The sequence below is a fragment of the Halichoerus grypus genome, chromosome 2 (assembly GCF_964656455.1).
Source record: "Halichoerus grypus chromosome 2, mHalGry1.hap1.1, whole genome shotgun sequence".
NCBI classification, from domain to species: domain Eukaryota; kingdom Metazoa; phylum Chordata; class Mammalia; order Carnivora; family Phocidae; genus Halichoerus; species Halichoerus grypus.
Window position 1 is genome coordinate 165,489,283 of NC_135713.1, and position 17,469 is coordinate 165,506,751.

The 17,469-nt window shown below is 54.0% G+C and overlaps 1 protein-coding gene across 5 annotated transcripts in view; it reads right to left on the reverse strand.

Annotated features, from left to right (window-relative positions):
- The window catches only part of ABR (ABR activator of RhoGEF and GTPase), a 171,555-nt gene that overhangs the window by 35,019 nt on the left and 119,067 nt on the right, over positions 1 to 17,469 (reverse strand). For all 5 annotated transcript variants that reach the window (XM_036073026.2, XM_036073029.2, XM_078068095.1 and 2 more), the window contains 10 exons: positions 15,829 to 15,881; positions 15,145 to 15,285; positions 13,034 to 13,155; positions 11,242 to 11,407; positions 7,893 to 8,015; positions 7,474 to 7,549; positions 6,923 to 7,027; positions 5,938 to 6,012; positions 3,064 to 3,161; positions 2,548 to 2,679 (listed from right to left, as the gene is read on the reverse strand). In XM_036073026.2, the coding sequence (XP_035928919.2) occupies positions 2,548 to 2,679; positions 3,064 to 3,161; positions 5,938 to 6,012; positions 6,923 to 7,027; positions 7,474 to 7,549; positions 7,893 to 8,015; positions 11,242 to 11,407; positions 13,034 to 13,155; positions 15,145 to 15,285; positions 15,829 to 15,881 (1,091 nt within the window). The remainder of the gene's footprint in view (positions 1 to 2,547; positions 2,680 to 3,063; positions 3,162 to 5,937; positions 6,013 to 6,922; positions 7,028 to 7,473; positions 7,550 to 7,892; positions 8,016 to 11,241; positions 11,408 to 13,033; positions 13,156 to 15,144; positions 15,286 to 15,828; positions 15,882 to 17,469) is intronic.

Consider the following 17,469-nt stretch of genomic DNA (forward strand, 5'->3'; position numbering starts at 1 on the left):
TTTCCTTGCAGGGCCGCGGCGAGGATCAGAGATCACGTTTGGGAATGTGCCTCCAAGAGACAAGTGCTGCACACACATGTTGCTGATTAATGCTGCCACTTGCCTGCCCCTAAGTGCGCCCCCCACCCCCAGCCTGCGGCTCCAGATTCCCTGCCCCCACTGCCACATCAGGCAAACCCAGAGAGAGACTCATTCTGGAGCAAACACCTGCAGCTCAGGAAATGGGATCCCGTGCTGTTCTCTAGATGGGCCGAGTGACAAGGGGCTTAGATGGGGACAGAGGTGGGCCTTCTTCCCCCTGCCTCTCCTTCAGCCCACCCCAATGTTAGCAAGGATGGCCCCTACTGCAAGGCCACCTTACGCTCCATCCTCGGCGCCTGCTTTAGGGGAGCAGAACCAAGTGCCAGAGGCTCGTGCCAATTCCCTTCCTTGGACACGTGGCAGAAAGGGAGGTGGGAGCAAGCTGTGGGAACAGACTGTTCCGTGGCTCCGGTGGGCCTGGCCACATGGGAATGGCTCAGTGCAGGCTTCCCACCCAGGCTGGTCATCCTCAGGGGCTCCGAGGCGCGTCGCAGGGCAAGCCGACTTCATGAGGGTCGGCACACCCCTCGCGGGAACCCCCCCCCCCCGACCCACAGGAAGGCGGGCAAGACGGCTGCACAGCTGAGGGCCAAGGGCTGCACCGGGGCTGCGCCCTGCACAGGGCAGGGCTGGGAGCTCCGGAGAATGCGGGCCCCGAGCTGGCCACTCATGGCCCAGGTCAGCTGGCAGCAGGAAGGTCTGTGTTTCTTTTAATATCAACTCCCAGGCGTTTAACATTCCTCGAAGCTTAAACACAGAAACATTTTCCTTACCAGACTGTGCTTTCTGCTCTGCCAAACATAACCTGGCTTCCTCCCCTTCCCCCAAAGCCTCCATCTGCTCCTGTCTCCAAGATGTAATGATTTATGGTGTGTTTCCCCTGGGGCTTGTGCGGCTGACAGAAACGAGGAGGAGGGAAGCAATGGGGCTGGAAGTCCAGGTGGGGGACGGTGCCACGGGGCCCTGGCATCTGTGTTCTGGAGGAGTCAGGGCCCATGGTGCTCCCTGAGCGGGCTGCTAACTCGTCCATTCTATGGCCACCAGTGGCCCAGGGAGCATGGCAGTCACACATGTTTCTTGGCCGGATATCTCCCCAGGGCTGGGCGGGCAGCACCCCTTCCCTGCCTGGCCCTCTGGCCAGCCCAGGCATGTGGAGACAGGGCTCCCACCCCTCATCCCTGCAGGAAGTAGGGTCCCAGGACTGACTTTACAGACCTCTCTCTCATCTAAATGACGAAGGGCTGGCTTAGGGTTGCCTGGCAGCACCGTCTCCCTAGCGACAGTGCTCAAAAGAGCTGGTCCCGCAGCATTAGGAAGGGACGGGCACAGGAACAAGGGTGACACGAGGCAGATGGCTGGGCCCCCAGCAAACGATGCCATTCCCCTGTTCAAACACTCAGGTGAAACAGGTGGGGAGAGGAGGAGGCCCACATGGGTCCCCGAAGGGCACTACCACCAAGAACCCTGAGCCAAAAGCCAGATACCAAACTCCACAGCCTCCACAGGGCATCAGAGAACAAACACTTCCTTCCAAAAAGCGCTGTTCAGCATCCCTGACTCCCCCCACCCCCCAGCCAGATCACATCTGGACAACTGTTAAGAAGCTCAGAACACCGAAGGCTCATGGGCTCAGTCCCAGTGCCAGTTTCCCTTGATTTCAGGGTCACAGAATTCAGCCCCAATGAGGCCACTTGTGTCCCAAGTGGGACGAGGCCACACCTGGTGTCAGATGGAGTGTGGATAGCTCCATGCTGAATGTCAGCCCCCCAGACCTGCATCCTCTTGATAGGTAAATGAAGAGTAGTCATCTTCAAAACTGGCAGAATGTTCCAGAGACACAGGCTACAAACAAGGGCTTCCAAGAAACACAGCCGAGGCATGTATACTCTTAACCTGACTCAGGACCTGGCTCTACCAATACTTTAAGTCAATAAACTCTCGGCTGAGTAAGGCCCAGCAGCCCTAGCAACAAGTCAGAGACCAGCCCCCAGCAAGCCAGCTGGATCCTAAGCCCTTCCAGTCCAGTGGCAAATGCTCAAGGCCTCACTCCTCCAACGCCAGACATTGCTAACCAAACAGAGCATTCATGGATATAGCCTCAGAATCCTTCTTAACACAATGTTCCTGGGAAAAGCCCCCAGTAGACCAGAGTTGGGATGTGAAAACAAAGGTAGTCATCATCCCTCCCATCCATCATGCAGGAGTGTGCATGATGCACCTGAACCAGCCACGGAAGATGGAGGAAGCAGCGCACATGGGCTTCTGGAGCTAGAATAAGACACCATCTCCAGCAGGAGAGAACCACCACCTTGGGGAACTTTTCTCAAACCAGTTTTGAACCCAAGTCACAAAAGGCCAAGCACCTTAGCCAAGAAGGCAGGTGAGAAGGACTCCTTCCCAGTAGCACCACCTCCTGGCAGCTCCCAGACGCCGGCCTTGGTGCCCTAGCTGCGTCTGGACCCTTACCTGGATCTGCCCTTTGCCCATGATCTTGTCCACAATCTCGTTGTTGTCCTTGTTGACCTTGGTCTTGTCATAGCACTTCTCGTAGCACAGGATCCTCAGGGACTGGGAGCCCTCCAGCTCAATCTCAAACTCCTGGGGAAAGATGGCACAACGATCCTGAACCTCCAAAGCTGAGACACATAGCTTCCTGGCGAGTGTGGGCCCCAAGTTTGCAAGGGTTAGAAGGGGGTGACAAAGGCCCAAGAGAAACACGTCATAAGGCATGGAGGAACTTCCTCCCTTGCTGGAGCCCCAGAGGCCTCCGAATTGCTGGCATAGTGGAGTCTAGGCCTGAGCTGAAATCCCCACACCTAAATGAGCAGGGAATGGAGGGCAGAGGGGTTAGGGAGACAGAATTCACCTAGCCAGCAGGCTCGGCCATCTCCAGTCAACAGCAAGTGAGCACAGGGAGTGGGGTGGGTACACTTGGTGACAAGCTCAGAGGTCCCTGCGGGGACGCCAGCCGCCTCCACTCACCTCATCCCACTTGGGCTCTGTCGTGTCCCGGAACACCCTGGTTTTGGCTTTGCTGACAAAATAGCCAAAGGAATCCACCTCCAGGGTACAGTACAGGTCTGCAGCGGGGACAGGCAGAGACACACCGAGTGAGGCCCGAGGCTCGGGACCTCGGGAGGGAAAGGGGGATAAATGCCTCTGTCCCCCCAACATCCCTGCAGGACACCCTCCGTGTTCTCCTTCCCACAGCCCTACATGCTCTGGCTCCTTCCCACTTCTCTGCCCTCTTCTCAGCTGGCTCTGCCCCCTCTGCCTCATTCACCGCCCTCCAGCTACACCGCCCTCCTCCAACCTACCCCGCTGCTCCCACCTGAGGGCCCTGTAAGGCCTTGCAGTCCCTCCATCCCTGGTCCTTGCCTGGCTGCCTCCTCACCGCTGAAGCCTCAGGCCAAGTCTTCACTGGCCACGCTGGCTAAAGAAGTTTTGCTCTCCCCCTTCCCTTCTCCCACCGATCCCAGGTTCCTCAGCAGGGCGTCTGGCATCTGAGGTGGAAGTCTCTGGAGGGCATCTGGCCTCTGAGTGCTGAAAATCTGGAGTAACCCCCGCTCACTGTGACAACCAAAAATGCCCCCTGCATCCCAAAAGCTTGGTTTGCTGTTTTCTTCATAGCACTTGACTTTAACTCAAGTTCTTTTCTGCCTGGTTTCCCCTCACCACATCAACACCACACAGGCAGAAGCCTTGTTCTTAGCTCCCGGTGAGACCCAGCTGACGCGGCCACAGCCCTGGGTGGCCACCCCAGGTGCTCTGCAAACCCACACCCTCCCTCTGGGGCTCAGACCCTGACACCTGCCCCCCTCCACGGGAGTGGCCGTGGCTGTACCCCAGTGCAATGATGCACGGGAGGTGCCTTGCGGGTATGAGAGCCAATCCTCTGCAGTGTGAATCAAGGGGCAGAGGTCAGAGGGTGGACATCCATGCCCCTCCGAGGCCCCGTTAGAGGGCTCTCCTCAGTGAGAAGGGAGAGGGGATGGAGCAGCTCCCAAGCTGTCTCGGGCTGGGCAGGACACAGACCAGACAGAGCTGGGTATTAGGGCCCTCTGGGAGGTGGGCACAGATTAACAGGCAAACAACACCAGAGGCCTTAAGCACCCAGGCCTCTGCCAGATCAGAGAGCAGGTCTGGGTGGCGGAGAGATTGAGGGCATGCGTGCCATCCCCATTTATTGATTTTTGTGTGAGTGAGCACTGTCAGGGGTTAGGGGAAAGTTCATGAGATAGAAGGAGGGCTTTGAGTCTGTCTGGGTTCAAATCCCAGCTCTGCACAAATCACTGAATCTTTCTGCCTTAGTGCTTTCATCTGTAAAGCAGGACTAACAATGGTGCCTACACCCCAGGCCTGACTGTGCAGATGTAATGAACGTATTAGGACAAAGAACCATGGTTGAAGATTCATGGGGCCTAAGCCCGCTGAGTCAGAGTGAACATGTGAACGGCGCTGGAAGCCGGTGGAGGGAGGAGGTGAGGACCATATGGAGGTCAGCAGAGATTTTTGTAGTAGCAGCTCACCTCATGTCTAACCCCCCTGACCCAGTTTGGGAGGCAGAACACCTGCTCTGGGAGAGGGGGCCATGCCACCCCCACGGCTCTGCTCCCTGAGGCCCATCCCAGCCAACAGGGAGCAGGGAGAGAGGGTAAGGCATCTGGGCATGGTGGGCCATGGACTCAGGTATGTGGAACAGCCTTCTAGAACTTACCAACCAGGAATATTCCTGGGCAGTGTCCCCTAGAAAGGGGTTCTGTGTGTCTGGGGAGGGTCCAGGAGGCTGCCCCGTGTGTATGAGCAGCATGGCCTGAGTGGTAAGCACAGAGCTCCTGGCCATACTGAGAGAAACGCTGCTCTAAAGCGAAAGGGATGGGCTTTGGCACCTGGGAGTGATAACAGGGACCTGTTATGCCAGGAGGGATGCCAGGGGGATCAGAGCAGAAGATGCACCTGAAAAGGCTCTGAAACAGGCCAAGGCATCATCCACACGCTGGCCACGTTTGAGTTTTCTCCAGCACCTAGTAAGGTACCCAGGCACCCAGCAGTAAGGTACCCCATGAACTTCACAGTCAATGTTTGTCGAATGGCTGCTGGCGAGTCGATACCATGTTCTCTGCGTGGTGCAGTGCAGGTAGAGGGGCCCAGGGCAGACCTCGCCCCCCAGAGACAAAGAGGAGGGAGTGGGAAGGGGCAGGCGGAGAGAGGAGTCAGGAACCCCGGGTTTCTGGTGCTCTGTGAGGTTCAGTCCCTTTATGTGTCTGTGTCTCAGTTTTCTCATCTGGCAAATGGGAAGATAAATTCCTATGGGGGAAAATTAGATAAAAAAGTGTAATCGTATCTTGTCAGATGCTAAGAACTGCACGGATTTGGGAGACGGTGAAGAAGCAGAAGGAGGGAAATGTGCGGCCATGTGCTGGCAGAGCACATAACTCAGTCATCGCCAAGCCTGCTCTTAGGTCAGTATTAACAAGGGCGTTTGCTTTTTATGGAGAAAGAAGCTGAGGCTCCGAGAGGTTAAGAAATTTACCCGAGGTCACATAGCTTGTCACTGGCAGATGTGGGGTTAGAGTCCAGAATTTCAGACACCCAGGAGTTGGGGAGGGCTTGGGGAAGACCAGACCTCGGAGACACAAGGCAGGAATGATCCTCCTGCCAAGAGGAGCTGGTTCCTGACCGTTGGGGGAATGGCCACCCACATGTCAGGGCACCCGGTAGGGCCCCAGCCTGGGCAGACCACAGCAGACTTGGTGGACCGTGGGAGGCCCCATGCAATAGGTTCATAGGGTCTTCCTGTGAAAGGATGAACCATGGCTCCCGCTCTTCCTAGGGTTGGGGGTCCGGGGCACTTACTGGCTGACTGCTTGAACCCCTTGGCAGAGTGGACGATGACATGGAGGAAGCCATAGAGTCCTGGAGACTCGTCGTCTGTAAGAGAGGAAAGCCCCCCCGGTAGGGGTTGGCGAGAGGCCGGCTTCAGCCCCTTCTCACCCCAGGCTCGCAGGAAGGCCAAAAGGGTGGGAGGACACAGTCTGAGTCTTGGTCTCGCAGCACCACCTGGTGGCTGGAGGAAGAAGTTTCCAGAGCCCTCTGCTTCCTGGAATGTGAGCTGGTGCCCCTTCTCCCTCCACTCAGCCTGGAAGGCCAATCCACACCTTCCCTACTGGGCCGGGGATTTCATACCATTCCCCCAGGGGCACTTTTCCTCCCCCTCTGAATCCTGCCTATCCCTTGGCTGTCCTCCTCAGTGTAGCCTTTCAAAGTGAAAATTAACCAATACATGTCTGCCTCCTTTTGGGACAGGAGGCAGATAACCCCATATGGGGAGGAGAGCCTGCCTTCAAAACCCCTTCCCAACACCCACGAGCAACCAGATTCTACCCATTCTGGACCAGCCCTGATCACAGTTCTCCGCTGCTCACAAACCTCCCATAGGCTCCTTGGCTTGAACAAACTCCTTTGCTTGGCATTCCAAGATCTGGTCCCTGGAAACTTCTGGCCTTATTTCTCATACGCTTCCAGCTACCCTTTCCCCCTCCACCACCACCATGCCCCATGCTTCGGTCTTCCGCTTCCATTATCTGACTACCTCATGAACATATTAACAGCATGATTCCAGGGCACGAGGATGCCAGATTCTTCTCTCAAGCCAGAGGGGGCCGGGGAGGAGTTGGGACCATCTGGGAACTCAGTAGAGAACACCCCTATTCAAGCTCTCTGTGTACCTGGCAACTGAGTTGTTACAACCATGTGTCTGGCTAGGTCCTTATGGAAGGTTCCAGCAATGCCCTGGGGGCTTGGGCCTGCTGATTAGACAACCTTGGGTTCCAGATCTTACCGTCTTTATTGCTGGTGACGGGAATGTTGTGTACAGTCCTAAGTTTGAAACAGGATCCCGTGAGCACCTGGAGCTCCACACTGCTCAGGACAAAGGCCTGGAGATCTGTAGGAGGAGCCAAGAGAGGAAAATGTCATCACAGATCCACTAGGACCTGCTACTCTTCTCTGGAGGCTACTGCAGGAAACAAAGCTTAGCTCTAGGGGCAGAGTTGGTCATGGGAAGGGAGGGAAAGATTTGTAGGGACATGGGGACAGTCACAGGTGGCTTCCAACTGTGTGTGTGCAACACGGAGAGCAAGAGACAGACAGACAAGCCTGGGCTCTGGGCCCAGGCCTATCACTAATTTATTCTGTGCCATAAGCAAATCACTTAAATTCTTTGGGCCTCAAGTTAAAGTAACATCAGTTAAATGCCACCCGCCTTGGCACCTTACAGAGTGACCGTGAGGGCCAAAGAGAAGACCGTGGACATCAAAGTGCATGGAAACGCAAAAGGCCACTCTTGCCACGGACACCCTCAGAGCAGTGTGGAGGGGGGCGGGACTTTACCCTTCTTCTGTAGCTTCTGAATGGCTTCTCTCCACTCTGACCTCTCATAGTCTGAGGACAGTAGGAACAGGTAGCTCTGAAGAGAGGAGAAGAGAATTCAGTGGGGTGACCATGTGGCCAAGCACATCCCTGGCTCCTTCTTACCCAGGAGCCCGGAGGCTTGGCCAAGGTGGGAGCTGGGGAGAGCCTCCTTTCCTGGAAGTCCAGGCACTGGGGTGGCAGTGCCGGTGATGGCCAGCAGGGGGCACTGGCTCCACACCAGCAGGGAGAGGGAGTCTGGGGTAGGAGCTGGGGCAGCATCCTGGAGAACTGGGCCTGAGTCCCTGATTCCCCCAGATCATGGACAGGAGCCCTAGAGAACGAGCAGCCCTGGACTGAAGAAGGGGGCCGCCTCTGTCCCATCACCACCCCTTTCTGACCTTTCCATTCCGATTGTGGATCCGAAATGGGATCGTGGGGGAGTTGAGCAGCAGCAAGAACTCATTCTCAAACATCTTCTTTTTCAGGCGCTCGATGGCCCGGCTCTGTCCTTTGTTGGCTTTCTGTAGGGGCCGGAGGGCACAGGTGGTTTCCCTCACCCACTCCACTCCTCACTCGGCAGCTCTAAGCACAGCACTTCTTGTGCATTCATCGTGTCTTTTTCTTTTTTTATATTTTATGATGCTTTGACATCTCGGGGGTGCCTAGCTGGCCAGGGAGAAGGCTACCCCTTCCCAGGGCAAGCTGACCCCTAAGCTGGTACATATGTTCCTGTGCACATACCTTTCATATACAAACCAACCAGGCCTGAGTTCATAGCCCCATTCACCAAGCCAATATTCCTCTGCCCGAAATAACCCAGGGCCAGGTAGCAGACAGCTAGGGACCACCCGCTAGCCCAGTCTGCTGACATTTTTCAAACTCCCAGTCCTAAGCAGTTGCCTCTGCCCTGCTTTCCTTTCCTGCAGGAAACACAATGCAGGCTCTGAGCCATACTTTCCCCCTGTGCCTTCAGCATCCTGACCAAACCTGGTGCTTCCCCTGTGGCCCTGTGTAGGATGATGCACCCCTTCCTCTTGGAAACGGCATTAGCCTAAGCGTGTCATCACTCAGTCACTTCTATAAATCAGATCCTGGGTACCATCAAAATACCTGCTTAAAAACCTCAGACACCTTTCAGCAAAAAGGCCTAAATGCTGGCCTGGCACAAGGGGCCTCCCAAGGCTGGGGCTGGCCTCCGTGCCCAGCCAAGTATCCTACCATGCCCCACCCTGCACCCTCCACCTCAGCTGCACCGTATTACTCCTTGTTCTGAAACAAACCCTTAGGTCTCAACCCGTGTCCCCCTTCTCCAATTTTTCAAGTTTATATTTTGTGAAAGATCCCTTCCCTTTTAGTAACTGCTATTATGCTTCAAGTTTCAGTTCCAGCGCCAACTTCAAGCTCCTCGATTAGAATTCATCTCTACTGCATTTTTTTTACCCACTAGACTAGCAAAATGGTAACAAGTGCTCACAGCCAGTTTTGTGACAGTGTGGGGGAACACTGACTCTCTCACGCTGCTGGGGTGACAGCGTGGGTAACAGTGACTCTCTCACTGCTGGTGCGGGGGGGGGGGTATATAATTGGACACGACCTTTCCAGAAGTAAATCTGGCAATTAGAGCAAGCCCTCTGCCCCAGCCATCCCACTTGTAGGGAAGCTACCAGAGAGAAATAGGAACACAGTCAGGTTTACTGCAGTCTTGCCTGTTAAGAGTAAAGAACCAGAAACAATCTAAATATCTCGTACATCATTGCGCAGTGAAGTGACAGAATAGGACGCAGCTGTTAAAAAGAATCTGATAGATCCAAAGAACTCTAAAATGCACCATTAAGTGAAAAGCTTAAGTTGCAAAATGGCACATATAGTCTAGTCTCATTAAAACAAAACAAAAAAATACACACCAGTATAAGCATAGAAGAGTCTAGAAGAATACACCTCAAACTGTTAAAAATGGGGGGTGGGTGATAATCTGTAACACTCTGTATGTTTCGGTATTATATTTCTTGTGATAACAAGCCAGTGTTAGGTCAATGATGAGAACAAAAATAAGCTTTAAAAAAGTATTATTAAAAAAAATCAATCACTGCTTCTTCTGTGACTCAGAGAACAACAATGTGCCTCCCCGGTGACCCTCCTCACATCGTGTCACCTGCTGAGGTCAGTCATGGGCAAGACAAGGGACTCCTTGAGGTGTCTGGCACACCCCTGCAGCGAGCAGCCAATGGAGCCCAGGAACTGTGGACTGGACTGAGCAGAAGGCCATGTGTGCACACCTGGGGCAGGAGGGAGGGGACGAAGTCCACCAGCAACCAGGACCGGGAGAAACAGGCAGGCAGGATGCCCCGGGGTGGGGCTGGTAGAGCTGGGGAGACAGGCTCCACTAAAAGCGGGGTGGGGTGACGCCAGTCAGGAGGAGGACACCTGTGCCCCTCTGGGCAGATGTGCCCCCAGGGAGACCCTCAGTCGTCCCTCTGCCCCAGACACCCTTGGGGTCATTCCTGTGGTCTTCCTCTCCTTCAAAGAGGGATGTCTAAGCTGAAAGGATTCTTAGAAGCCATCTGGTCATGGATTCCTCAACAACTGCTTATAAAGCACCTACTATGTGCCGAGTCCTAGGGACATAGAACTGAGGAAAACAGCACGGTCACTAGAGTTCAAATTCAAGTGGGGAAAAGAGAAAGTGGACTGTGCAATTACAATTCAGGACCAATAACGCAAAGAAAGAGCGGACCCCAGGACCAGAAAGCAGGGCGCCCAACCCAGACGCAGTGGGTACACAGCAGGGAAGGCTCCCGGGGAGGTGAGGCCTAAACTGAGCCCTTTGTGACATGTGTGGGGAAGCCACCTCCTGGGGGGGCTTTCTTCTAGCCACTGTTTTCAAATATATGAATTTAAGGCTATACATTTTCCTCTAAAGAGTGCTTTGGCCACACCTACGGGTTTTGATATGAGTGCTCTCATTTTCATGCAGTTCTAAATAGTCTGCAGTTTCCATTAGGATTTCCTCTTTACCTTGCAAGTTTTAATTTTCAAGGCATATACTTAACTATATTCTAGTTGTTGATTTCTGATTTCGTTGCACTGTGGTCTGTGAACATAACCAGTATGCTATCAATTTTTTTTAGGGGTGGCTGGCTGGCTCAGTTAGTAGAGCATGTGACTCTTGATCTCAGGGTCATGAGTTCAAGCCCCACATTCAGTAGAGCTTATTTTTAAAAAAAAAAATTACCAAAGAAGTGTTTTTTAAACTTCCAATTTCCTTTGCAGCTTAATACATGATAAATGTGTGTAAATGTTGCATATGGGCACAAGCTTCTGTGCATTTTTAGACCGAGCAGGAACATGTTAACTGTATTATTCAAAGCCCCGCTCCCCTTATTTGCCTAGTTGATCTGTCAGCTTCTGAGAGGCCCCTCAAGCTCCTTCTCTTGCACTCATCCTGCTTTTCCTTAAGAAGGCCTTCTTCTCTTGCTTTCCTTTTCTGTGGTGCTTGACATACACTAGGAAGCTCCCCATGACTAACCCTACTAAATTCTGAACACTGACTTCTTGGCCCTCCTTCCATCTGCTCAGTGTTAATGTGCCACTGCCGGGTCTTTCCCCGAGCATGTACTCTCCCTTATCAGACTCTCAAGCCTAACAACTTCCCCTCCTTCTGCCATCCTGCCACACCTGGTTCAAACGGCCCCAAGGGAAAGGGCCACCCCACCCCCCATCTCAGCTCAGATACCAGGCTCTACTCACCTCCTTCTGGATTTCACTCTTGAGGGCAGAGATCTTCATTTTCATGTCCTCCAGCTCGTGGTCTGGGAAGGGATGCACCTGGGGGCTGGCCTCAGACTCCTCGGGGGATGGAAACACTAGGTCGGCCAGGGGGATGTACCATTTGCAGTCATATTGCTGGTGCTTCCTGCAAACAAGCCAGAGAGAGACATGAGCGAGAGAGAACTTGGCTCTTCAAGCCTGAACTGCCAGAACCAGAAGAACACCTGAGAGGGATTTTTAAAAGAACTTGTCACAGGCAAAAATGATCCGTGTCCTTGAGGAGTCTGATCGGGAAACCCACATGTGGAGAAATGACAGTCAGGGTCTAGGGTCAGGTGGCAGTGAGGGCTCTGGACCTTGGCCTTGCCAATCTTCAGGCCCAGTAGGACTGATGTTTTTAAACACTCCAAACCTCTAACACTTTCCTATTCCCCATCCCACGCTCTCCCCTCCCCCTAGCTGATCTATACTTAGCTCATAGTCATTGTCCTTTGGGCTGGAGATGGAATACACATGTTATTTTTAACCCTGATCAATAGAGGTCACGTGGGGGTACTGGGTGGAAGATTATAAAGCCACATCCAAGCCCGGTGGGTACTCGTGCCGTGGTTCGCTAGTAATGTCTGTCACGGGCAGAGGACTAAAGGCATAGATGTGTTTGCTCATTATGACTGCCATCTGTGCTCTAGAACGATCTCATTTGTGATCTAGTTCCAGGGAGTCCCCTCCTTTACTGAAGCGCATACTAACCGAGAGGTTAGTAAGACATAAGAACGTTTAAAGGGGTGGCCCTTTCCCTTGGGGCCGTTTGAACCAGGTGTGGCAGGATGGCAGAAGGAGGGGAAGTTGTTAGGCTTGAGAGTCTGATACTTCCCTCACCTCCCCCAGGACGTGGGTTCGTCCCTCTCATGCTGGCCTCTTAGTGCTGAGGTGAGCATGAGGCTTGTCCCCCCGGTCAGTGTACTTGGCACACGATAGTCGATAAGGAAATGGAGGTGGAACAATGTGGGAATGAGTACCGCATGATCTCTTCTGCTCGTGGCACAGGGCGGACCCCACTCACCCAGGGCAGGGATGGAGGTGGAAAGCAGCGCTCAGGTCTGACTACAGTTCAGATCCCATCTTCTCTACCTCTAGTCATGCGACCTTGGGCAACTGATTTAACTTTTCTAAGTCTTTCCTCTCCTCTGTGAGTTTTGGGGAAGACTGGAAATCATAGAGTCAAAGCATTTGTCATGGCATCTGGAATGGTATAAGCACTCAGTAATGACAGCAGATTTAATGAATATTCACAGAATCGCAGTTAGCAAAAATTTAGAGATGTCTAATAAAAGGAGAGTGCTTAAGTAAATTATGGCATATCCACTTGTAACATCACGCAGGAAAGTAAAAGGATGATTACAAAGATTAGGCAGAGCCTGGGAAAATGCTTATGACGTGAAATGGAAAAAGCAGAGACCAAAATTGGGCATTCACTCTGATTACAAGTACATGAAAAAACATAAGAACGTTTAAAAAAACTGGAAGGAAATATAGCAGCAGGAGACCAATGCTTATGTTCAGGTGGGTGATGGGTTTTTCCCCCTGTAATTTGGTTATATTATCTTTATAATTAAAAACATGATTTATTTTTAGAAAAAGGATATGTAGTAAAATGAAATTAATTAATCGATTTTTTAAAAGGAAAAACTAAATGCCGATTGCCCCCCGTGCTGGGAGGCTCCTCAGGGGGCAGAGTCTAGCTCCCTCCCACCCCGCCCCCTGGACTCACCCTGCGGATGTCTTCTTGAGCTTGGCACACAGTAGGACATCTGTAAAGAGGAAGACGTGCCGCAGCTTCCGGGAGCTCTCCGACACTTCCACCAGGAAGCCATCCTTCACCAGCTGCCGCGTCTGAGGGAGATGGCACACCCACCCCCACCTGCTCAGGGGGAGTCAGCCCAGGGCCCAGCCTGCACTGGGGGCACCATCCAGCTGGGAGGGGCTGCAGGGAGGGGCCGTGGCACCTGGTGCTTAAGGTCACACAGACACGGGCTTTCTGGTTGTAATCTTGGGCAAGTTCCCTGACCTCTCTGAGTCTCAGTCTTACCATCTGTAAAATGGGGATAATGATGGCTGCCCTGTAATGTCAGATTCATCAAGATGATATATGTAAAAGAGCCCAATGCCTGGCACATAATATGTGATCAATAAATGGTAGATTTAAGGGTGCCTGGGTGGCTCAGTCGGTTAAGCGTCTGCCTTCGGCTCAGGTCATGATCCCAGGGTCCTGGGATCGAGCCCCGCATCGGGCTCCCTGCTCAGCAGGGGAGTCTGCTTCTCCCTCTCCCTCTGCGCCGGCTCCTGTACTCTCTCTTCCTCATTCTGTCTCTCAAATAATTAAATAAAATCTAAAATAGTAATAATAAAAAAAATTTTAAAAACGGTAGCTTTCTATTTTCCTGCAGCGGTCAACAGCTCTCACCTGGATAGACCCTAGTCCAGAATGACTTGTTTCCTCCACGCTGGGCCATGAACACCGCCCCCACCCACCCCGGGGAATCCCCCCAACCCTGCCTAAGAAGTTGATCTTGTTTCAGTTCAACCTTGACCCACAGGCCCTCTCGGTCTGTTTCAGCGGCCTCTGAGTGGATTCTACAGCCGCCCTCAGGTGGATGGGAGACATGGGCTACCTTTGGTGGGGCTGTAGCAGCTCCTGGAGGACCCTGCAGCCATCTCTAACCTGGGTCCTGGATGGGTAAGAGCATTCTGCTCCATGCAGAACCTCCAGAGTTTCTGCCCTGACACCCTCACAGCCAGCAGGCTTCTCGGGGGCTGTCGCGATCCGTGTCAGCCTTCCCTGTATTATATGTCTTGTGACCTACATATGCTGCAATATGTAGGTGAGCATGGTGGAAGTATCCAGTTAACATGATCTGAAACTGACAGTGCTCTAAACCCTTCGGAGATCTTTCAGATATCCTCGAGTCAAACAAACCAGTGACGTTCCAGGGCTTGCCAACCAGGGCTGGGAGTTGCATACGGGGACAGCTCTCTGTGCCCCATTCGTCATGCTCCAGACCCCGTCCCTCATTACTTCCCTCCCCAGGAGACACTGGAGGCTCATAAATATAATAAAGGAGCATAAACCCAGCCAGTCTTCACTCCTAAATGCCACTTAATTACCTCTCCTGGACAGGAAGCACTGTATAAGCGCCAGGCTGCTGACCCATGTGAGTAACTGTCCCTCCAATTCTTCAAATCGCTTCCCCTCTCTGAGGTACCCCCACCCTTCCACCAAGAAGGGCCCCCAAGTAACTGGAGCTGCTGTACCACATCTGCACCTGGGACATTCCAGCAACCTGGCAGCCTTAGCCACCTCCCGTTCCAGCCTTTCTTACTGTTGGGCTCACTCCCTAGCTCTTACCCCACCTGTTCATGCAGGCTCAGAGCTCCCGCTCTCAGATTCCCTGAGCTCCCTCAGGCTGAGCATTATCTTCCAAGGGACCCTGAGGGCATGATACCGCCCACAGTGGGGGTTTGCATTCAATAATGCCATAGCCACAGCCCCTGGTTTCCCTGGTCTGGGGGACAATGCACGAGGCCTGCAGACAGATAACCCCAGCTAAAGAATCCACTTCCAACACGTATGGCCAAGAGACCTTGTGTCAGATCTGCAGAGACTCTAGGCCTCAGTGGATTATATGAAGATTAACGGGACACTGAATGTAAAGCTCCCAGGGCCTGAAGACCTTCTCTTGGCTGGGCACAGGAGATGAGGGTTGGAGAGGCACCGAGGACGGGACAGTGGTGCCCATCTGAGCAGGAGAGCAGGGATGGGTGATGTGGCCTGCTGCGCCCTTCTCAGCCTGCGTGAGAGGCGGGTCTGGGTCCTGAGCTCACCTCCCCCTTGGGAGTTGTGACCGCGGTCCGTCGGGGGTCAATGTCCTCATTGATGCTGGACAGGAAGTTCTGGGAGATGCGGAGGGCATCCTGGAGCAGCGGGTAGTCTGGGTGGTCCACAGGTGTGTGCTTCAGCAGGTCCTGGGAAGGGGTGGGGTGGTGAGTTGGGGGCAGCAGTTCTGGGGCTCAACGAGAAGACAGTGGGGACTCAATCTTCACCAGAGGAATTCCAAGGCGGGGCACTAAGGGACCCATGCTCTAATCTGGTCATCTCTGTGAAATCTGAACTCAAAAGCAGGGGTGAGGGTGAGGGTAGTGGTGCCCCTTTATTACTACTGAGTCATTACTCTTCCCCTGGCGGAGGGAGCCAGGTGGGGTCTCATCTCCCCAGGCAGCTGGGAGAGATACCACTCCACCCACCCCCACAGCTACTCCAAGGACCCTGGAGACCATGAGTCTCCACGGCAGCATCTGGCCAAATGTCGAGCCTCATAGGCAAGCTACACCGGGGCTCTGGCCCCGCCGGCATGGTTACCGAGGCCAGGGAGGTGCAGTCAGGGCCCAGGGCCACTCTGCCCAGCTCCCCGAGTGGGCGGTTCTCAGTGACTCCAGTGCCCCCACCCTGGGCTCAGTCTCCCACTGAACTCCTAGCCCCGCTCTGGCCATTCAGGGGCTGACACTTACATGGAGGACCAGGGTGCTCCTGGTGACGCGGTCAATGGGCTTGTAAAGCAGAGCTGTTGGCAAAGGCAGGGAGAAGGACACAGGACAGATGAAATACAGGGAGCAGCTTGACACCTCAGAGATGAGCCTCATCTCTCCACCTGCCTCACTGCCCCCCCACTGGGATGCCCAGGTGCGGGCAGCCATAGATCCGTTCTTCCCCAGGGCGGGCCGGACGGCACCCACACACAGATATGCAGCACTGGCAGCCCAGGTCCCCTCCCGCCTGCCTCATCTCATCTCCCACCAGATGTGACTTCTCGAAGGGCCATCCCACAGGCCTCTCCTTGTCTGACCAGGCTCAGAGCGGATGAAGAGGCTCCTCCGTACCCTTAGCCCTGCATCATACAGCTATGCCTCACCTCACCCCACAGAGCCCTGGCACACTTTGGTCACGCCTGGCACCCCAGAATGCGGGAAGGAGACATGGCGCTTTCCCGGGGAAGGTGGCTCCCGCACACCCAATCATTCTTATACTCCTCTGGCCCAAGGCCTGGCATCGCCAGCTGGGAGCTGCAGGCTTTGTTCTGACTCACACGGGCGGCCTCATCTCCATGAGAAGACCCCCCTCCATGCCATCAAACTCCCCAACAAAACAGGACAAGCTGAGGGCTAGGGAGGCAGGCCAGCTCTTCACACAAAGCCTCTGCTCTCAAGCAAGTGGCAGCTGAGGGAGCAAAGATTTCCCGAAGGAATTCAGGTGGGGCCTCTGGGAGTGCTGAAGAGGCTGGGAAAAAAAAAAATGCAGACTCAGCGGGGGGGGGGGGGGGGGGGGGCCCATTCCCCACATCCCTTGGCCAACCAGGACAGCAAAGGAGGACTGCTGGGGTTCAGTGGGGACAGGTAGAGCAGCAACTGGCTGACCACACTTCCAAACAAAGCTTCCTGCAAGCAGCTGTGCCTTGCCCCTCCAAACATAGGTGGTTCAGCCTCGGTCCTACCCCTGGATGCCTCTGTCCGTGGGGTCGTGACCTCCATTCTCCTGCCACAGGGGCAGGAAGAGGCAGGATGCTGGTTGTGACAGTCGCAGAGCTGACACTCATGCCCTAGCCAGTCCCCAAACCAAAGAGTCCCCTGAAGCCCTAGATATAAATACCCCATGCATTGCTAAGCAGACACTTCGGGGAACGATCTGCTGGCTCTGGAGAAGATAGAGTCTCAGTGGTATGCCATGAGCCTTATCTGCAGTCTTTGCTTGGCTGCCCTTTAGAATCACTGGGGGAGCTCTTAAAAGAAACAGCTGCCTGTCCCCCTCTCCCCACCTTATCAACTAAATCCCAATCTCTGCTGGGTGGAACCTGGGTATCAGCATTTTTAAAAAGCTTCTTTGCAGATTCTGGTATGTAGCCATGGTTGAAAACCACTGCCTTATGCCAACACACTTCCCATGACTTATCTGTAGCCCCTTCTTAACGTGGCAATTGCTAGAGACCCTCCCCATGGTCTATGGGAGCTCAAAGGAACAGGACCAGCCTTGGGGTATCCTGGGGCAGTGAGGGTAGAGCCCAGGGCGTGGGGGAGGGGGCCCGTACTGACATTATTTAGAGCACCCACCTGTGGCTTAGCTCATGTTCAGGGGGAAATCACACCCGAGAACCCCAA